General features: G+C 39.3%; 2 protein-coding genes and 1 long non-coding RNA gene across 4 annotated transcripts in view; 1 reads left to right on the top strand and 2 right to left on the bottom strand.

Moving 5' to 3' along the window:
• LOC113047422 (zinc finger protein 721-like) overlaps positions 1 to 18,701 on the bottom strand; it is a 153,083-nt gene that overhangs the window by 10,645 nt on the left and 123,737 nt on the right. The gene's annotated exons all lie outside the window — the stretch shown is intronic.
• Positions 2,742 to 15,440, top strand: LOC113047496 (uncharacterized). Of its 2 annotated transcripts, none has more exons than XR_003276259.1 (3): positions 2,742 to 3,905; positions 4,572 to 4,660; positions 4,760 to 4,978. XR_003276259.1 is itself a non-coding variant. In XM_026208885.1 (3 exons), the coding sequence occupies exons 1-3, from the start codon at positions 3,882 to 3,884 to the stop codon at positions 13,675 to 13,677; spliced, it is 747 nt and encodes a 248-aa protein (XP_026064670.1). In that variant the 5' UTR covers positions 2,742 to 3,881; the 3' UTR covers positions 13,678 to 15,440. The 2 variants fall into 2 exon arrangements, 1 of the variants encoding a protein (XP_026064670.1); XM_026208885.1 differs by lacking the exon at positions 4,760 to 4,978 and adding an exon at positions 13,044 to 15,440.
• LOC113047532 (uncharacterized) lies at positions 6,791 to 8,667 on the bottom strand. Its single transcript, XR_003276291.1, has 3 exons — positions 7,682 to 8,667; positions 7,510 to 7,566; positions 6,791 to 7,166 (listed from the first exon to the last, which is right to left on the bottom strand). It is a non-coding gene; the product is annotated as an uncharacterized LOC113047532 (long non-coding RNA).

The following is an 18,701-nucleotide window of genomic DNA, read 5'->3' as shown; positions in this document are numbered from 1 at the left end:
CCGAATTGGTACATGAAAATCACAGACGTCAGGTGGTAATAATCTAGTAATTTATAGCTTGTGGGGGTCGAGAAAAGGTGTGAATCTCTTGGTCTTCCATATGGACAGTGTTTTATGAGGGTTTCAAACTTGCTGAGCAGGTTTAGATAGGAATCGTCATATTGGTTATACACTAAAAATGTGATCAAGAGGGCGCCTCCCTTTCATTAATGCGCATATATATAATAATTTTTGCACAAACACTTGAATATGAATATTAATTCACATTTTGCATATGCATTACAACGTAAATTATTCTTTACATGCAATTATTCAAAATAAAACCAAACAAGAATTGTAATGAAGATAAAACAAATAAGAAATATAGCTGCAAGCAGCAATTACGGGGCCAAGCAGAAAGTTGAGGAGCTAAGCATGGCATGGAGAATCACACCAAATGCAACAATGAGCAATTACAGCAATTTACGATGACTGTAATTGAGATGGCTGAAAAATCATAAATACAACCACTGGTCATATGATTAAATGGCTTACCACTTTTAAACAACAGGGGATGCTGTAATCAAATCATTTTGGTGTGTTCTGTGTTAGGTGACAATGGCACACACAAAGTCTGTTGTCAATATGCCAAAGCATTGCAGAGATACAGCCTCAAGTGTCATTTTGGCATCATGCCTCAGATTCATTGCTGTGGTATGCAAAAATGGTTTTGGCTATCGACACAAAATACATAACATTTTGTCAGGACAGTCTGAAGATCATGTGACTCGATTTTGGTAAAAATCTGACGGTTGATGAGGAGATAAAAAAAAGTAGGTTTTCAACATAAATCAAAATGGTGGAAAGGAAGTTCAGCTTACTCTGGTATATTTGGTATTTATGTTGTCGGCATAAACCAGGGAATATTTTGAGTACTATTTATTTGCAATAGGCCGATGCAATAAAAAGTTATTAACGTTTTTATAAAATGTAATTATTAATGGTTAATAAATGGTATATTATTCTTGACCAATAGGTGGCGCTGTTATCAAACTAATGTGGCATGGTCAGTGTGACGTGACATTGACACATATAAAGTTTGGTGCAAATATATCAAAGGTTTGCAGAGATACAGCCTCAGATGCATTTTGGCATCTTTCCAGCAAATTCGTTAATGCGTTAAACGTAAACCATTTCATATATCGACACGAAATCCATAACTTTTGCCAATTTGGTCTGAAGATGATCCGAGTCAAATTTGGTGAAAATCTGACAAATGGTCTAGGAGGAGTTTGAAAAAGTAGTTTTTCAGCATTAATCAAAATGGCGGACAGAAAGTATGGCCAATTTTTGCGTGCTTTTTGTAGAATCCATTCACGTGTCATTCGAGAACGGTCGAACGACTAAATTTGAATACCTTAACTTTTTGCCGCTGTGGTCTGAAGATGATGTGAGCTAATTTTTGCGAAAATCGGATTAACCGTCTAGGACGAGTTCTAAAAAGTAGGTATTTCACTGAACTGATTACAGTGACAGACAGCACTAATTTTAACAAATTTTAGGGGTGTTTTATGCAGTTGGTGCAGTGCTCGTGTAGTGGTTAGTTTAGTTAGTTTGACATTAGACATTCTTTTTTTTTTTTTTTTTTTTGCCAACTGAACTCTTTAGGGCTGTTATGTTTTGAGCCAAAACTAACTCAGATAGTCATAAATCCATGCCCTTTACGTTACACAAGGCTGAATTTCTAGGGGGAAATTAACAATGAACAATTTAAATTAAATGACTTAACTACGTGACATTATAATGTAAAACCAATACTAAAATATTCAGAAAAACATCTGTTATTGCACAAAGTTCCATTTTTGGAATTACCGTTTTATGGGTTTTAAAATAATTTTACAACTTTTAATGCATTAATATAAATACATTAAAGGACAACATCATTTGATCTAAAGGTATCAAACCAACTGTAAAATATACAGAATATTATTCAGTATAATGCACAAGGCATTGTTTTTCAGATGATGCCTTTGTTGTTTTTATATACATTATTGAATCTACAGTTTTATATAATATCCTCACTTCAATTAAACTGACACAGTTTGAGATAAAGGTATCAAACCAACTGTATTATATTCTTTATAATGCACAAGACATGTTTTTTTTAGATTATGCTTTTATTGTTTGTATATTGTTTATATTTTATTAAAGGATACTGCAAGCACTTTAATTTATCACCCTTTATTCATACTGCACAAAAAGTGGTTCAGTAACATTGAATGGTACAAAATAGTCAAAGGAACTTTAATAAAAACCCATGGTTAGGTATTGAGTGCCGCAGTCTACACCTAGACTTTATATAAAAACACCCACAGAAATTATACAGGGCCCCAAAACACCCGATAAGTAAAACTTTGTAAGTCTAATGTATCGTTACCACAAACAGTCATTAAAGATGAATGAAGAATAAAAAAATAAGAATAAAAAAGTAAAATAAATAAGAATAAACACCAACCTCCTTGTTCCTCTGGTTTTATTGTGCAGGTTTCTGGTTCCTCTTGTTTTATTGTGCAGGTTTCTGGTTCCTCTTGTTTTATTCTCCAGGTTTCTGGCTCCTCTTGTTTTATTGTGCAGGTTTCTGGTTCCTCTTGTTTTATTCTCCAGGTTTCTGGTTCCTCTTGTTTTATTCTCCAGGTTTCTGGTTCCTCTTGTTTTATTCTCCAGGTTTCTGGTTCCTCGTGTTTTATTCTCCAGGTTTCTGGATCCTCTTGTTTTATTCTCCAGGTTTCTGGTTCACTCGTGTTCTCTTTTCTCTCTTCTTTAATAAACATAATTTTCACAGCAGCAGATCTCAGTTCAGATGATAAACTCCTCCAGATATTCCTGCTCGCTTCAAAACTCACGAATGTGAGGATGTTATAGGTATTTACTGAACTGATTCAAAATCTGTATTTTCTCTCTCTTAGAAACTTGTCTAACCGTTTGTATGAAGGCAGCACACCGACATAACAACAACAGAGAGCGTGGTGAAACTGAACTTCTTCCTCTGAGGTTTAATGATGTTTGTCAAACAAACGTGTGTGTTTAGCGCCTCCCGCTGGACTGGAGCGAAGCGACGAGAGGAAGAAAGACCAGAACGGTGGAGAAGTGTTTTTTTATTTTTTTATTGCAACAACATTACAACCAAACAAGGTACATGAACACATTTCCAAAAATATCCACAATTATTCAGACTTGGTTGAGCATAACCAGACTTATACCAACAAACACACTTAAAAAAAAACAAACAAGAAAACAACTACAAAATGGGCCTTTAAATTAAATTAGATCATTCCAACATAGAGAACAGCTTAAGGGCTTTTTTTTATTCTTAACACATTTTAAGGATTTATATAAAAGTTTTAGCTCGTTACACCAACTAATAAAGTTGGGTTTAGATTTAAACCATCTGCATTTGTGAATAAAAAACCTCCCAAAACATATCAGAGAATTGAGAACAAATTCTAAATCTTTGTTTTCATGAAAAATACCAAACCTAACTACCTTCACATTGAATGGTTGTAATTCAACATATTTGGAACATAACAAGTTTTGCATCTCACTACAACAGAAGTGAACTGAATCACACCAAAAAAAAAAAAAAAAAACATGCTCTAAAGTTTCAATACTTGTTTCACAAAAAACACAATAATTTGCATCAAAATTTAATTTTAACCTTAAAAATTCTTTGATAGGGTAAATCTCATTTAAAATCTTGAAGCACACATTGGAGAAGGGTTTTCCTGCACAATAGGAGGCAGCGGTTTTAAGACCCCGCCTATATAAGACCCCGGTTATAGGACCCTAGTTTTTTTCTGCCTGCGCTTCCTACTGAACTGGATCACCGAAAACACTCATTTGAGATGGACGACATGGACAATCAGACTGTGAGTACCGATATAAAATTAACTTTTATTATATTATGTTTAAATGGAGCAAAGTTTATGTAAAGCCAAAGTGAGAGCTGCTAACTATGAATTAATAACTAATTCCCACAAATTAATTAATTATGTATTAATTATTCTTGGCCTTGATTAAATGAATCCTTGTTGCATTTTATAATAAGTAAATCTAGCCAGCACATTAATTTAGCTTAAAAGATGAGCTTGAAAGCATGCTGATGTTAAATGCGTAAGATTTACCTGGAGCTTACTGTATTAGTAGGAAAACTTGCTTAATCATTGTTTTACCTTTACCTTTACCTTGTTTTACCAAATTAGCCTGTCGTTTAGCAATTGTTTTGCAATAATGAATGAGTCGTTTGGTGTTTTTAAAAGTCTGTAACAATTTAGCCTAATCTGCAGGCCTAAGACAAACAGTACATGGTTATCATGTGTTAGTCTCTGTGATGTTCTGCATGGCCAAAATTAATTTAATGGATTTGGTTAGGATCATTTTAGGACATACGATGAAAAAATTGCACTAGGGATATTTTAATTGAGATGACCTCAAAATATTCTATATATAATAGGCTCTCTCTTTTTCAAGATGCATATAACAATCCAATGTTCAGTAGTGGTATTATAGTATATTAACATTAATGTTTTTCATAGGCCATCATAAATGCCCTGGCTGTCCTCCGGAATGTCTCCTTACAGGAGGCTGAGCAGGTCTTCCTTTCAGGTCTGGATTATCATTGCAGGTCAGAGTTTATTAAGTATTTTTGAGCAATCCAGTGCACCCTTTTGTTACTGATATTTATGTTGACACAACAGTGATTGTTCTCTGATAACTATTTCAGTGAAGTGGGAGAAATTAACAGACAAATAGCCAAACAATTGAGGAAAGAAGGGAGAGCATTCAATTGGTGGATATTGCTATATATATATATATATATTTCAGTTCTGCCTACTGATGTGTTACATTGGATGGCTTCAGTCAGGGAAAATGTCAGTCAGTCGCCACCCACGAAACAAAGAGACTGCCCTGTCCAACCAAAGACAACCCATTCTAATATTCTGATTTATTATGAGTGTTTGAAACAGTTCTGCTGTCTAATATATTTGATGCATAAAAGGTTAAAAAGAACTGCATTTATTCAAAATGAAATTTCTAATAATATATATTCTAATAATATTTTTTCTTTACTATCACTTTTTATCAATTTAAAACACATCCTTGCTGAATAAAAGTATTGATTTTATTTAAAAAGAAGAAAGAAAAAAAAATACTGACCCCAAATTACTGACCAGTAGTGTATATTGTTATTACAACATATTTATATTTTAAAAACATAGCTTCTTCTTTTTCTTTTTTTTTTTTATTCATCAAAGTATCCTTAAAAAAGTATCACATGTTCTGAAAGAACTGTTTCCAACTTTGATCATGAATCATCATATTAGAATGATTTCTAAAGGATCATGTGATAATGATCCTAAAAAATCAGCTTTGCATCACAGGAATAAACGATAATTTAAATTATAATAAATTTAAAAACAATTATTTTAAATTGTAATAATATATCACAGTATTACATTTTTTTTCTTTTTTCTTTTTTTGTATTTTTGATCAAATAAATGCTGGCTTGATGAGCAGAAGAAACTTCTTTCAAAAACATTAAAAATATTTAAATCGTCTTGTCTATTGTCTTATTTTAAATTGCTTTCCTTCCATCAGCTTGGTGTTTAATACAAATAAATGGAGATAAATAAACCAATATAAAGAACATTTCCTGCCGCTATCATTTGATTTGTTTTGTGTTTGATGATAAATATAACCAAAAGCTGAAGATGTTTTCTGAAGATGAAGAAGTGGTGTATTTATCAGTGTCTTTGCTAATATCTATCTCACTATAAACTGAGGTGACAGACAGTAATTAACCTCATTCTTTTTTTTTCTGTACACATAAATAGACATTTGCATAGACGGGCGAATATAATCACCTAATTTTGTAAATGAAGCCAATTACATTTGCATTCAGCACAGAGTTTGCACTTGTCTATAATTTAGACAAAAGTCTTGATTTTGTTTTGGGGGTGTTACTAGAACAGGCTCTCATACTAGGTTGTTTGAAAAACATTATTGTTCACATATTTTACATTATCTCAACCAGTGTGTGTTGTGATTGGTTTGCTGGGTCAGTGTGTGTTGTGTTTGGTTATCTCACCCAGTGTGTCACTGCATGAAAAGAGGTGTATCCGCACTAGGAAACTCCTGAATACACCACTGATTTTCGGAAGTATGTACTAGTTCCACTGAGGGTAAACTTCAAATTCCACCAACTTAGGAAACTCCCGTTATCACTTCAGATGTATCTTGCTGAAGGGATATCTCCGTGGTATATGCAGCCATTTGTTGCCATGGCAAGTAATCCCCTGAAGAATGTTGTCAGGAGACATTTCACACCTCAAGAGCCCTTTCACTTCACACCTTGACACACCTCTGCTGTCCTTATTGGTGTTTTTTCTCAACATTGATTGGTTGTTTTAAAAAAAAAACACACCCCAAACCCTGACAACTATTGGGACGGAGACCTGTCAATTTCCTGACACTAGTATTTGATTGGTCACGGTTTTCATTTAGCCCAACCCAAACCCTCATAGCATAGTGACTTGATTGGTTTTGGCCAGCTATGTTAATAAACCAAAACCACCCCACCAACTATACAACCCAACCCCCTCAAAAAATGGAAAACAGAATGGATTCAGAATTTATTTTTATTAAAATTAAACCAAAACACTTAAAGCATTAAATATATAAATAAATAATTAAATATAAAAATAAAACTATAGGAACAGTACAGGGGAAAAGTACTTTTATAAAATTTAACCAAACACAAGCAATATTATAACAGTTACAAAATATAAAACAAAAAAATATGTACACAAAGCAAAGTACTTTTATAAAATGTTACTAAACACAAGCAATATTATAATTTTTAATAATATTTTAGGTTTAGTTAAAGTTGAAGAAAGCAAGGTCCATCATGTCCATTTCCATCAGCCTTAACACGCTGATGATGCAAAATAGTGTAGCGCATGTCTGCCTCCAATCTGCACTGAAGCAGTGAGATGGAGACCTCACAGTCTACACTGGCCTTCCATTACCAATGGCGGCATACTCGTCAGACATCAGCTCCACTGTTGCAGTCTGCCAAAGCTCTCTCTCTCTGCATCGGTTTGAAGAACCTTGGACCTGGAATCCAGCAACTGCAAAACACACAATGTGTTAACAACTAAAAACACCCAGAAATGTATCAAACTTAAAGGAATAGTTCACTCAAAAATGTTGTTACAAACCTGTAAATGTCTTTGTTCTGATAACCACAAAAGATGGAATGTTTATAATCCAACCAATCTTGAGCCCCATTGACTTTAAAGTAGAAAAAAAATACTATGGGAATGATTGGAGCTCATGATCAGTTTGATTTCCTAATCATTTCAAACATTCCTAAAAATATTTTATTTTGTGGTTATCAGAAGAAAATAACAGAATTTTCAATTTGGGGTGAACTATCCCTTTAAAGACAAGTTGATGAATTTGTACACTCACCCGTCTTTTCCTTTGTCGGTTTTTAGCTCCTGTTTTAATGGCATCTCTTAGCTGGGACTTTGAAAAATTATATAAATTACAGAAACTATACTATTGAAATCATAAGGTGGACAAAATATAAGAGACTAAAATTATGGACATTAAAATTGTTAAACAAACATTTTAAAATTACCTTGTATACACTCAGGGTCTGTATCTGCAAAAGTTGTTTTCAATTCCTCTAGCAGATAAGTCATGACTGCTTGGTTACGAGGCGAACTTATTCTGTTTGGAAAGAGAGAAGTGTGTCATTAAATACATTTAAAAGGAATATGTAAAACCCATAAACAGCATGGCATCATATTTATGTGGGTTGTTTTCTGAATTGTGAAGGCGCCTTACAGCTTCCTGTAACATTGAATGGCCACCCTAAGTGTCATAGGTTCATCTCTAACGTTTATAACAAACCAAACCGTTTGAAAATCGGTAGAAAATGGAGCAAGTTATGGTTATTTAAAAGTCCATGCACCATTAAAACACCGTGGTAAGATGGCCACCAAATGTGGTTTGGGTCAAACATCTAGCCTTTATTATACATATCTTTACTACTATATTGTCCGCTAAAATAAAACTCAACTTACCGCAATGCCCACGTTGTGCGCCCTCTTTATCCTTTTATGTAATGGCTCTTCCCGCGGTCTTTGCTTGTCAAACTTTCGCTAAAGAGCACAGAGACCCTGGATAGCATCTTCGAGAAGAACAGTGTTTGCAGCTTGCTTCTCCATCAAACCCTCAAGCTGACGAGACAAAGCGTTCTGACCGGAGATCAGCTGTTTCATTAAATAATTTATGCTCAGTGGACTTGCTGCTGGTTGCAAAGCCCTATTACTCACGGGAGTAGTAAAACTCAGGTTTCTTTTACACGCCAAACAATAGTCTGTTTCACCAAGTCGCAATTCGCAAAAAATGACTTCACGCAATGCCGACAATTTCAATTGTGTTCGCGCGAATGATACTGTAATGTCATTGATTGCATTCCCTTACGTCACCGAGGCACACAGACTGATACTGCTGCAGCATTTCTCCCTACATCAACTGTGCAGTTAAGTCACACTAAAGCCCCTTTCACACTGCCATTCCGGCAAATACAGGGGTAAAGTGTTCCTACAATTGTTCCCTGGTCGCTAGATTTGGCCCTTTCACACTGTCAGTGATGACCCGGTATATGTGCGTGCTTTCACACACAACCCTTGAAGATCCCGTAACGACACGTGACATCAGCGTGTGACGTGTAATGTACGAGTCGACAACGCTATGCACGTTATACTTTCACTGAAGCAAGCAAACGATCTCGGCGTCAGCGCGGGAAGTGAAGAACTAACTGATCTCTGCTTCATTACAGTTTGCACATATGTTTTCGTCGCGAATTTTGATCTTCCTTCAAAACAGCCGGTAAAAGAGTCGCGCGAAAACGTGCATCATAATTTAGATACGGAATTAGATCTGGCTTTTGTTCACACAGCGCTCGTCCCGGGTTGAACCCCGCAATGTTACTAGGTCCCCGTCCCGGGTTCAATTCGGTAATCAATCCCGGGACGTGGTTGCTTTCACACAGAAGGCGACCCGGCAATGTTCCGGAAATATTGCGGGTCCGACGTGCAGTGTGAAAGGGGCTTAAAGAGAAGGTCTCGGTTGTAATTCCTCTATGCACTGTGGTAGAAATTTAGAAATTTGTTTTGTCATTGATAATGTCTATTTCATTTTTGTCATTATTTGTAGGCCTAAATGTCAAACTTTACAATAAACCTTTTTCTTGATATACTAAAACAATGTTTGTTGTATTCCTCTTGACTAATGTAACCCATGAAGAGTCAGACATATAAAGTAATTTTTACACATTAAAAAGGTAATCATGTCTATTGACTTTGTTTATTTGAGAAAATTTTTGCAACAGTCAAAATAACAAATTCAATTATATTACTAACAAGGGTGTTTAGGGGATAAGGTGTGTTGCGGAAAGTCGCTTGGCTGTGTCGCTTGATATGATCTACCATAAGTTATTTTGATATAGCTATTAAACTTACATAAAATGTATAATATGTGTCCCTGGACCACATAACCAGTCATACGGGTACATTTTTTTTTCCTTTTTTTTTAGTTTTACTTCATAAATATTTCGCAAAAATTGAGAAAATCCCCAGTTGTCCAAATGAAGTCCTTAGCAACAAATATTAGGTTACTGATGATAAATATATTTTTGATAAATGTAGTGTTCTTCACACAAACACCGATAAATATATTTACATTACTATTATTTTTATGGAACTTTTTTAATATCCTAATATTTTTTAACAAAAGGAAAATCAATTTTGATCCATTTAGTGTATTGTTGGCTATTGCTAATGCTACAAATATAACCTACATGTGCTACTTATGAGTTTACTTATGTTTTGTGTGGTCAAATGTGACACAGATATATTATAAAAGACCAACTTTGACCTTCGGCCCTACAGTAGCTGACAGATATTTTTACCCGAGTTTGTCAGTCTGTATCACCCAACATGTTTTGCATTCACATGTGAAAGACTTTTAGATTATGGACCTGTCTATTGATTTTCTTTGTTTCTGTTTTAAAAGATTTAATGAAATGTTAGGGTAGAATCATAATTACAATAGAAACCGTTAACTTCATATCATGAGACATCAGCAAAAACAAGCAGCTTTAAATTTCACTGACTTATGAATATGGTACTGAATTTATCAACATCCTAACTAGCAAAATGTGTTACATGATGTTTTGCGAAACAAAATGTCTCATTTGAACTGCTTCTTTTATACAATGAATGCAGCATTAAGAGATACATGCACAACATACTGACATAGGGCAGTTGGAGACATGTTTTCAAAGTGTTGGAAATATATATTCTGAAATAACATTTGTTGCATTCCTCTAGACTACATTAACATGAAAAGTCAGACATAATTTTCTCATATTAAAATGGTAATTGTGTCCATTGAATTTCAGTTAATTTGAATGATGCTAAGTTTCTTAAATAGACTAATTAAATTATATTAATAATAAACGTATTTAGCAAACACAGCTTTTATGTTCCACAATACTGTATGTGCTGTCTTTACGAGACATTGTTACCCCTGGGGGTCATTAACATTTAAAAAGCCCTTCACACCTCACACCCACCCCTCCTCACAACCAGCTGTAAGGATTCCTGGAAACTTCCACCAGTTCCTATTGAGAATGAGAAGTTGTCGTCATAGCACAAAGCCCTCCCTTGATATCACAGTCTCCGCCATGTTGGAAGGATATTGGCGGCGAAACAGGATTTTTACATGTGTTGTTAAGAGGAGGTTCTGGCAATTCTGCACTGTTTTGCCATGCCTGGAAGTTACTGCTGCGTTAAAAACTGCTGCAGTACATCACACGATACATATGGAAAACATAGGAACAATGGAATACAGTTTTCTTAGGTTACACCAAGCGCAAAACAGTGGTATTTGGAGAAGCTCTCAAGCGGCACAGAGACCTGGACCATTTACCTCCATGCACACATATGGACATTGGGAATTATATATTTTTTTGGTTTAAGTTACTACACAATGCAGGAGTTTAAAAGCCACAAGTCTTTGGAAAGTTACGAGGCTTTCTGCTGTGGCTGGGTCCATCTAAAGCAGGTGAAGAAAACAGTGTTGTACTGGCCAAAGTAAGTTTATTCACATGCGTTTTAGCGTATTGTAATTACATTTCATTTAGAATGCACTTCTTGACCAAAATGACAAAGTAATTAACTGCGACTGAACACTAGATTGTAATGAGATGTTCAATGTATACGAACGTTTCCAACATGTTTTGATGTAGGCTAAAGCTGTGTATGTTTAGTTATAATTTGATTTTAGCCCAGTGACACATACTGTACCAGGTTTTTTTTGTTGGGGGCTGCAAAGTGGACAAACCAGTTCTGGGTTAGCTAGGGTAGTTAAATGTGTGATTGCGAGATGTAAATGTCCGGGTTAGATTAAAGCCATTAACAGCGTGAATGTAAACAATATAATTCCCAATGTCCATATGTGTGCACTGAGGAAAGGTCCCCTTTCTTTCGCCTTATGTTTTTGCATTGCTTTACTTTCTTTCGTATTTGTGTATCTGTCAAAAATTAAAGATCTCTGAAATGTTTAGTAGCGCCTCTGTGAAGTTCTGAAGGCAATGCCCCTGGCAACAGATAGCGTATCCTGCCATCAGGGCCGATCGCCTCAGACTCCTCCCAAATCAACCCAAATCGGCACGTGACTCCTCAATCTCAATATACATCCACATACATAAGGTTTCTGGATGTTTCACGAGTTTACTTCTGTGTATTACCTTTCCAAGCACTCTGCCTCATTTATCTGGCAAACCTACAGTTTAGCAGAGATTTCCCATCCCGTATTTGTCCAGATACAGCTCTTTTCATGCAGTGTGTGTTGTGATTTGTAAGCTGGGCCAGTGTGCGTTGTGATTGGTTAGCTGGGTCAGTGTGTGTTGTGATTGGTTAGCTGGGTCAGTGTGTGCAGTGATTGGTTATCTCACCCAGTGTGTGCTGTGATTGGTTAGCTGGGTCAGTGTGTGCTGTGATTGGTTAGCTGGGTCAGTGTGTGTTGTGATTGGTTAGCTGGGTCAGAGTGTGCTGTGATTGGTTAGCTGGGTCAGTGTGTGTTGTGATTGGTTATCTCAGCCAGTGTGTGTTGTGATTGGTTAGCTGGGCCAGTGTGTGTTGTGATTGGTTAGCTGGGTCAGTGTGTGTTGTGATTGGTTAGCTGGGTCAGAGTGTGCTGTGATTGGTTAGCTGGGTCAGTGTGTGTTGTGATTGCTCAAACTATGAGAAGATATCAACTACAGCAGCAGCTCCTGTACAAGGTTCTTGATCACTGTTACACATCAGTTTATTTGTCACTTCTGTGATGTGAAGCTCAAGTATGCAGTGATGTTGATGCTATGATGTTAAATATATATATATATATATATATATATATATATATATATATATATATATATTCATTATGTTTGAAATTAACTAACATGGAGAAACTGAAGTCTGTAAGACTTTTGGATCATTATTCGGAACTACAACACATCTTTACATTTTCCACATTTATTACATTTCATTTACCGTTTCACAGATTGAGATTCTTACATATATTCTTGGTGTGTCTATGATCGCAACATAATGTATCGCAACCCATGTATTGTCATACAGTACAGTCAAAACGCCACTTTTACCGCTGCACGTACCACCACTGTGGCATGTGTAAAATGCATTTGGAGCTTTTGTCCGGTGAGTGAGGCTTTAACCACAAGTTATCAAACAAGAGCATCAATGCACATTTTCGCAAATAGATGTCAGTTCTGCCTCCTGATGTGTTTCATTGGATGGCTTCAGTCAGGGAAAAGTCAGTCAGTCGCTGCCCACAAAGCAAAGAGACTGTCCTGTCCAACTAAAGACAACCCTCGCTTGTTTCTTCCTCCCCTTTCTCTCTCTCTCTCACCCTGTTATCTGTACCAGGATGCTGCAGTGGTTCGCCATGCTGTGCTGTCAGCCAACCAGAGGACAGCTGCCACCGAGAGAACCACTGAGACTCCTGATCACCAACGACAGGGCACACTACCCCAGCACCGTAACCCAATACAGCTGGACAGGTGTCCGATGGAGAGAGGACTCCCTCACTCACACTATGGCCAATGTCAAACACATGTTCAGCCAACATGAGAAAGTGACTGTTACACAAATGGAGTTAGGTGGACACCACCACCGCTTCAAACAGTTCCCGGGGGCTTTGCTCAGAGTCGCTGCTGCTGCCAGAACTCTGTTTAACATTGGTATGTCCAGTGTCGATGAAGCAAACCAGACCGTGAACTCCATGAAACTGCTGTTTACTGTCTTCCAGAATGACTTTGCCCAGACTCAGCTGTTTACAGCGTTAATGACAGACATGCTGTGGGAGGTTAGCTCCTCCAATGACAGCCTAACCACGGGTAAAACCCCACCATACATGATGCCCTTAAGCCTTGTGCTAACTGTGTGGCTTACGCCATCACCACGCCAGCTGACTTGCTACAAATACACCTGGCCAACTCTCTGGATAACGCCATCCTACTGCACATCAACTCCAAACATAGGGAAATGGATGTGCTCCTGAACCAACCGATCAGCGAGTCAAGCCAAATCTACAGACTTAAAGACATTGTCAATGTCAGGTTGTGGAACAGCAACACCCTCACCAAGACACACATTCCAGATGTGGTGGCCTACCACGACAGCAACACACATCTGTACCTGGCCCCAAACCTGCACATGTGTACTTTGACCAAAGACATTCATTATCTCTGTCTTAACAAATCCTTCCTCAGAGACAACGCTGAAGGAATCTGTAGGCTGCAACCCCTGGTCAGCGACACATGCTGCCCTGCCCTGCCGAAGCCAAGTCTCTTACACAAGTCACAGAAATGCAAGCAGAGATTGTAGGTGATAGATGGCTCGTCAACACTCCTGTGCGTTAAGCTACACTGACCTACAACCAGCATGACACTGCCACCCGTGTCAACCTGCTTGACCAGAGCATGTGGATTCAAGTACCGAAAGGTACCAACACAATGACATTTCTCCCGTCGACACAGCCCTCCAAGAACTGTCTCAACAGCCCATTCTGAACCAGTTACCTGCGGTCCGAGCCCGGACTGCTGCAGACACTGCATGGTGCATCTCCACTGTCATCGGTCACACCCTGACCCTAGCCAAGTCAAAGACCACAACGAACCTCATCAAACTAAATCCTCAGCATTTATTACAAATTTGAGAGAGTCCAGAGATTCCCACGAGAGCAGCCTCAAAGGAGAAACGAAACACCCACATTCCCGTTTATTTAAAATGTATTGTAAATATATTGACTGTGTTGCCTTTTTGGATTTAGATGTCTTTCATATGGAGTATCTGCAATTTTATTGTGTGTTAATCAAACTTTAAATGTGTGTAAATCTGCATATGAATGTAACTTCATGTTTCAATCATTTATATATGCCATTTTTGGTATCTGTTTAACCGTCATGCTTTGACGGATTCACTTAGGCATAGGATATTACAGTAAAATGTATTAATCTGGAGTTACGAACTTGCTAGAATATAACTGCTGAATTCTGATAAGCCATAACTCACGTGAGTAGGTGTTTCCCCAGAGACAAAGGAACGTTTTTCCACTTCAGATCGCGGACCTTCATTGGTTGTTCATGCAAACAGAGGCGTGAACCAGTCAAGACATAAGAACTGAAACAAGGAAGTTCCTCCGGCTCTTGGTCCTCTTCTCTTGTTCTCTTGTTCGACTCTTCTATCATCTCTGATCTCAGCATGGTGGCTGAGAGAACAGCCCGTTTTCATGGCTCCTTCGGGAGCTTCCATCTCCGTTTTCTGTTTATTTGCCTCTCCCCAAAAGGGAGATGAACTCTGAATCATTTCTGTACTAACTTCACGTTTGTCGGACCTCTGAAACAGCAGCCCAGGAAGACACGCAAGAACACGCCCAGCTACAAAGAACCATGCACGCATGCACGCTGGTCTGGCGAGTCACAAAGAGACCTCATGCAAGTATTTATTTTCTATGGAGATTTAAATGCTGCTCAAAAGTTGTCGATCTGATTCCTTGTTGTCTTTCAAAAGGTTACTGTCTGTGTTTACCACACTGTGAGATCATTCTGTGATCGCGACCGTGTCTCTCTCATTCTCTCTTGCTCACACACTCTCTCTCTCTCATTTGGATTCCGATATGTTTTGTATCTGTTTACTGTCTGTATTGTTGTACGCATATTTACTCTGTGTGATTTGTAGTTTGATGTAGTATTAGTTCAATTATAAAAAACCAATATATATTCATGATTGCTTCTGCCTAAAATTGCTCACATCATGTGTCAAAGAAATGTTTGATCTTAAGCTACAAAGCTCGTTACTATTCAGTAACCGAAATTTTATAAAGACAGGGGAATGGTTTCATGGCCAGAACCTATTTTTCCTGGAAGTATAAGAAGTGATAACTTTATTGAAAGTTGATAAGTTAATCTTACGGCCGTTTGCTGGACAAACCACTGTTTGATTTGCATTAATTCACAGAAGATATCACTATAATAATCATATTCCTGATTAATTATTTAAATTCCCTATATATCATATGAGTTAATTTTAATGTACAACCCAGTGCGGCTACATTTGCATCAGAGCATTAAAAGTGGTAGCCTATTTTAGGGGGCTAGGCTACAATGGATTAATATGCAAAATTTTAATATGAATTATTTATAAATATATGTATATATATATATATACACAAATTATTATTTTAATTTAATATCCTTTAATTAAACAACATGCATTTTAGTTATCCGTTACCTGCCCTTTATTTTGACAGATAACTTCTTGGGAAAAAGACATTTGTCTGTACACGGATTAAGAAATTGTTGCATGTTTAGTAAAACGCGAAGCACTGTACAATTTCGTTCCCTTTATTTAACAAGAAGCGAATAAATTAAACCGGCACGATTTAGCTGTAAGGGATCACTCTGGAAGCTGATGAGTAACAGATGAAGATGTTTATTTTTAAAGACGCAAGCAGAGGAGCAGGTAGTGAGGAGTGATAAGGAGTATTGATCCATGCAGGTAAGGCTGTGACTTCTTGGATGGACGGTGAACCACACACATGCACTTCGGGGAACTGATTCCTTCAGAGAGAATCTCTGGAGAGAGTAGAAGAGGAGTTAGTCCTAATAGTAAGCATACAGGAATGATATTGTCGCGAACGTGACCGGACAAAGACTGGGTGCGTGTGTGTGGCTTTTGTAGTGCAGCGCTGATGAGTGGGTGATGAGGAACAGGTGGAGGTGATCTAATACTCACGTGAGGGTGTGCGCTGTGATTGTGTGGAGATGGAACCTGCCGTGTTTGTAACAGTACCCCTCTCTCCACGGCCTGCCGACGTGGTGGGCATCCTCTTCCCCTGGGAGCTGGTCGATTGGGATGAATGGAAGGTATCCAGTAAGGTGGGATCCAAGATGTCATTGCGTGGGACCCAAGAACGTTCCTCTGGACCTTATCCTTCCCAGTCCACTAGATATTCAAGCTGCCCACCACGCCGCCGGGAGTCCAGGATGTCCTTGACTGTATAGGCTGCGCCGTCGTCTAGGAGGAGAGGAGGGGGGGGGGCTTCCGTTTCGCCAAGTTCTGTGGAGGGAGAAACAGAAGGATGGTGAGGTTTAAGGAGTGACACATGGAATGTGGGGTGAATCCGGTACTCAGGAGGGAGCTGGAGTTTATATGTGACCGGATTTATTTGCTGGGTGATGGTGAACGGGCCAATGAATCTGGGACTGAGCTTGCAGCAGGGTAGACACAGGCGGATGTCCCGGGTGGACAGCCAGACCTTCTGCCGGGTTGGTAGTGGGGAGCCTCGGACCGGCGAAGGTCGACTGTCGTCCTGCGTCTGCGAAGTGCCCGCTGTAGCTGGTGATGAGCCGCGTCCCAGACCCTCTCACTCTCCCGGAACCAGTAGTCGACGGCAGGGACATCCAAGGGCTCTCCTGACCAGGGGAACAGAGGTGGTTGGTAGCCGAGTATGCACTGGAAGGGGGTGAGTCCGGTGGTGGGTTGACGGAGTTTTGTGCGTACTTGGCCCACCACAGGAATTTGTTCCAGGAGTTCTGGTGGCTGTGGCAGAAGGTACGGAGGAAGCGTCCAATCTCCTGGACCTTCCTCTCCGTCTGCCCGTTTGACTGGGGGTGATAGCCGGAGGACAGGCTGATGGCCACACCTAGGAGGGAATGGAATGCTCTCCACACCCGGGAGATGAACTGGGGGCCTCGATCCGACACGATATCTTCTGGGATGCCGAAGTACCTGAAGACATGGTTGAACATAAATTCTGGCATTTCCATGGCAGTAGGTAGGCCCTTTAGAGGAAGAAGACTACAGGATTTAGTCTGTTATGAAATCCACCCCTAGGTGTGACCACGGGCGATTTGGAATGGGCAGAGGAAGGAGTTTGCCAGATGGTAGGTGGCGAGGACTCTTGGACATGGCACAGCTGGTACATTCACTCATGTACCTTCTGACATCCGAGGCCATGTTGGGCCACCAGAAGCGTTCCCGTAGCAACGAGAGGGTTTCATTGACCCCCGGGTGACCAGTGCTAAGTGATGTATGCGTGTAGTGGATAAGTGGAGTGTGCCATGTCCTGGGGATGTAAAGGTGTCGTGGTGGGCAACCCAGCGGGGTGTTATTAGGAGGTTCGGCTGGAGGAAGAGTCTCAGCTGACCAGGTGATTGGAGCGACAATAATATCGTCCGGGAGGATGGGTTCTGGATTTTTCGATCTCTCTTCGGGAGCGTAACATCTGGACAGAGCATCGGCCTTAACATTCTTTACCCCTGGGCGGTAAGAGATGGTAAACTGGAAGCGGGTGAAGAATAAAGCCCAGCAGGCCTGTCTGGGGTTGAGTCTCTTGGCTGCTCGAAGGTATTCAAGGTTCTTGTGGTCAGTGAGAACTTGAAATGGGTGTTTGGCTCCTTCTAGCCAATGTCTCCATTGGGCTTCTGGCTGAGAAGGTTGGTAAGAGGGCTGGTGATGGTACTGAAATTGTGTATGAATCGTCTATAAAAATTGGCAAAGCCAAGGAATCGTTGCAGCTCCTTGATAGTGGTAGGAATGGGCCAGTCCCTGACTGCGCTCACCTTCCCCTCGTCCATCCGGATGCCACTGCAGTCGATGGTGTATCCAAGGAACTGCACTGAGGGCTGATGGAAGGAACACTTTTCGGCTTTGAGAAGGAGCTGGTAGTCCCTCAGGCATTGCAGGACCTCCGCAACGTGGCACTGATGTTCTGCCAGACTCCGGGAGTAGATCAGGATATCGTCAATGTATATTAGAATGGACTTGAGGAGGAAATCCCAGAGCAATGAAGTCCTGGAATACAGAGGGGGCATTAACAAGCCCATACGGCATGACACATTACTCATAGTGGCCAGTAGGGATGATGAAGGCGGTCTTCCACTCGTCCCCCTCACGTATCCGGATGAGATTATACGCGCTGTGGAGGTCCAACTTGGTGAACACAGTTGCACCACAGAGATTTTCCAGGGCCGCAGGGACCAGGAGAAGTGGGTACCAGAATTTAAGAGTGATTTTATTTAG

This window comes from Carassius auratus, chromosome 28 (assembly GCF_003368295.1).
Source record: "Carassius auratus strain Wakin chromosome 28, ASM336829v1, whole genome shotgun sequence".
NCBI classification, from domain to species: Eukaryota; Metazoa; Chordata; class Actinopteri; order Cypriniformes; family Cyprinidae; genus Carassius; species Carassius auratus.
The sequence above is the reverse complement of the archived record's forward strand: the minus strand, read 5'-3'. Positions and strand labels throughout refer to the sequence as shown.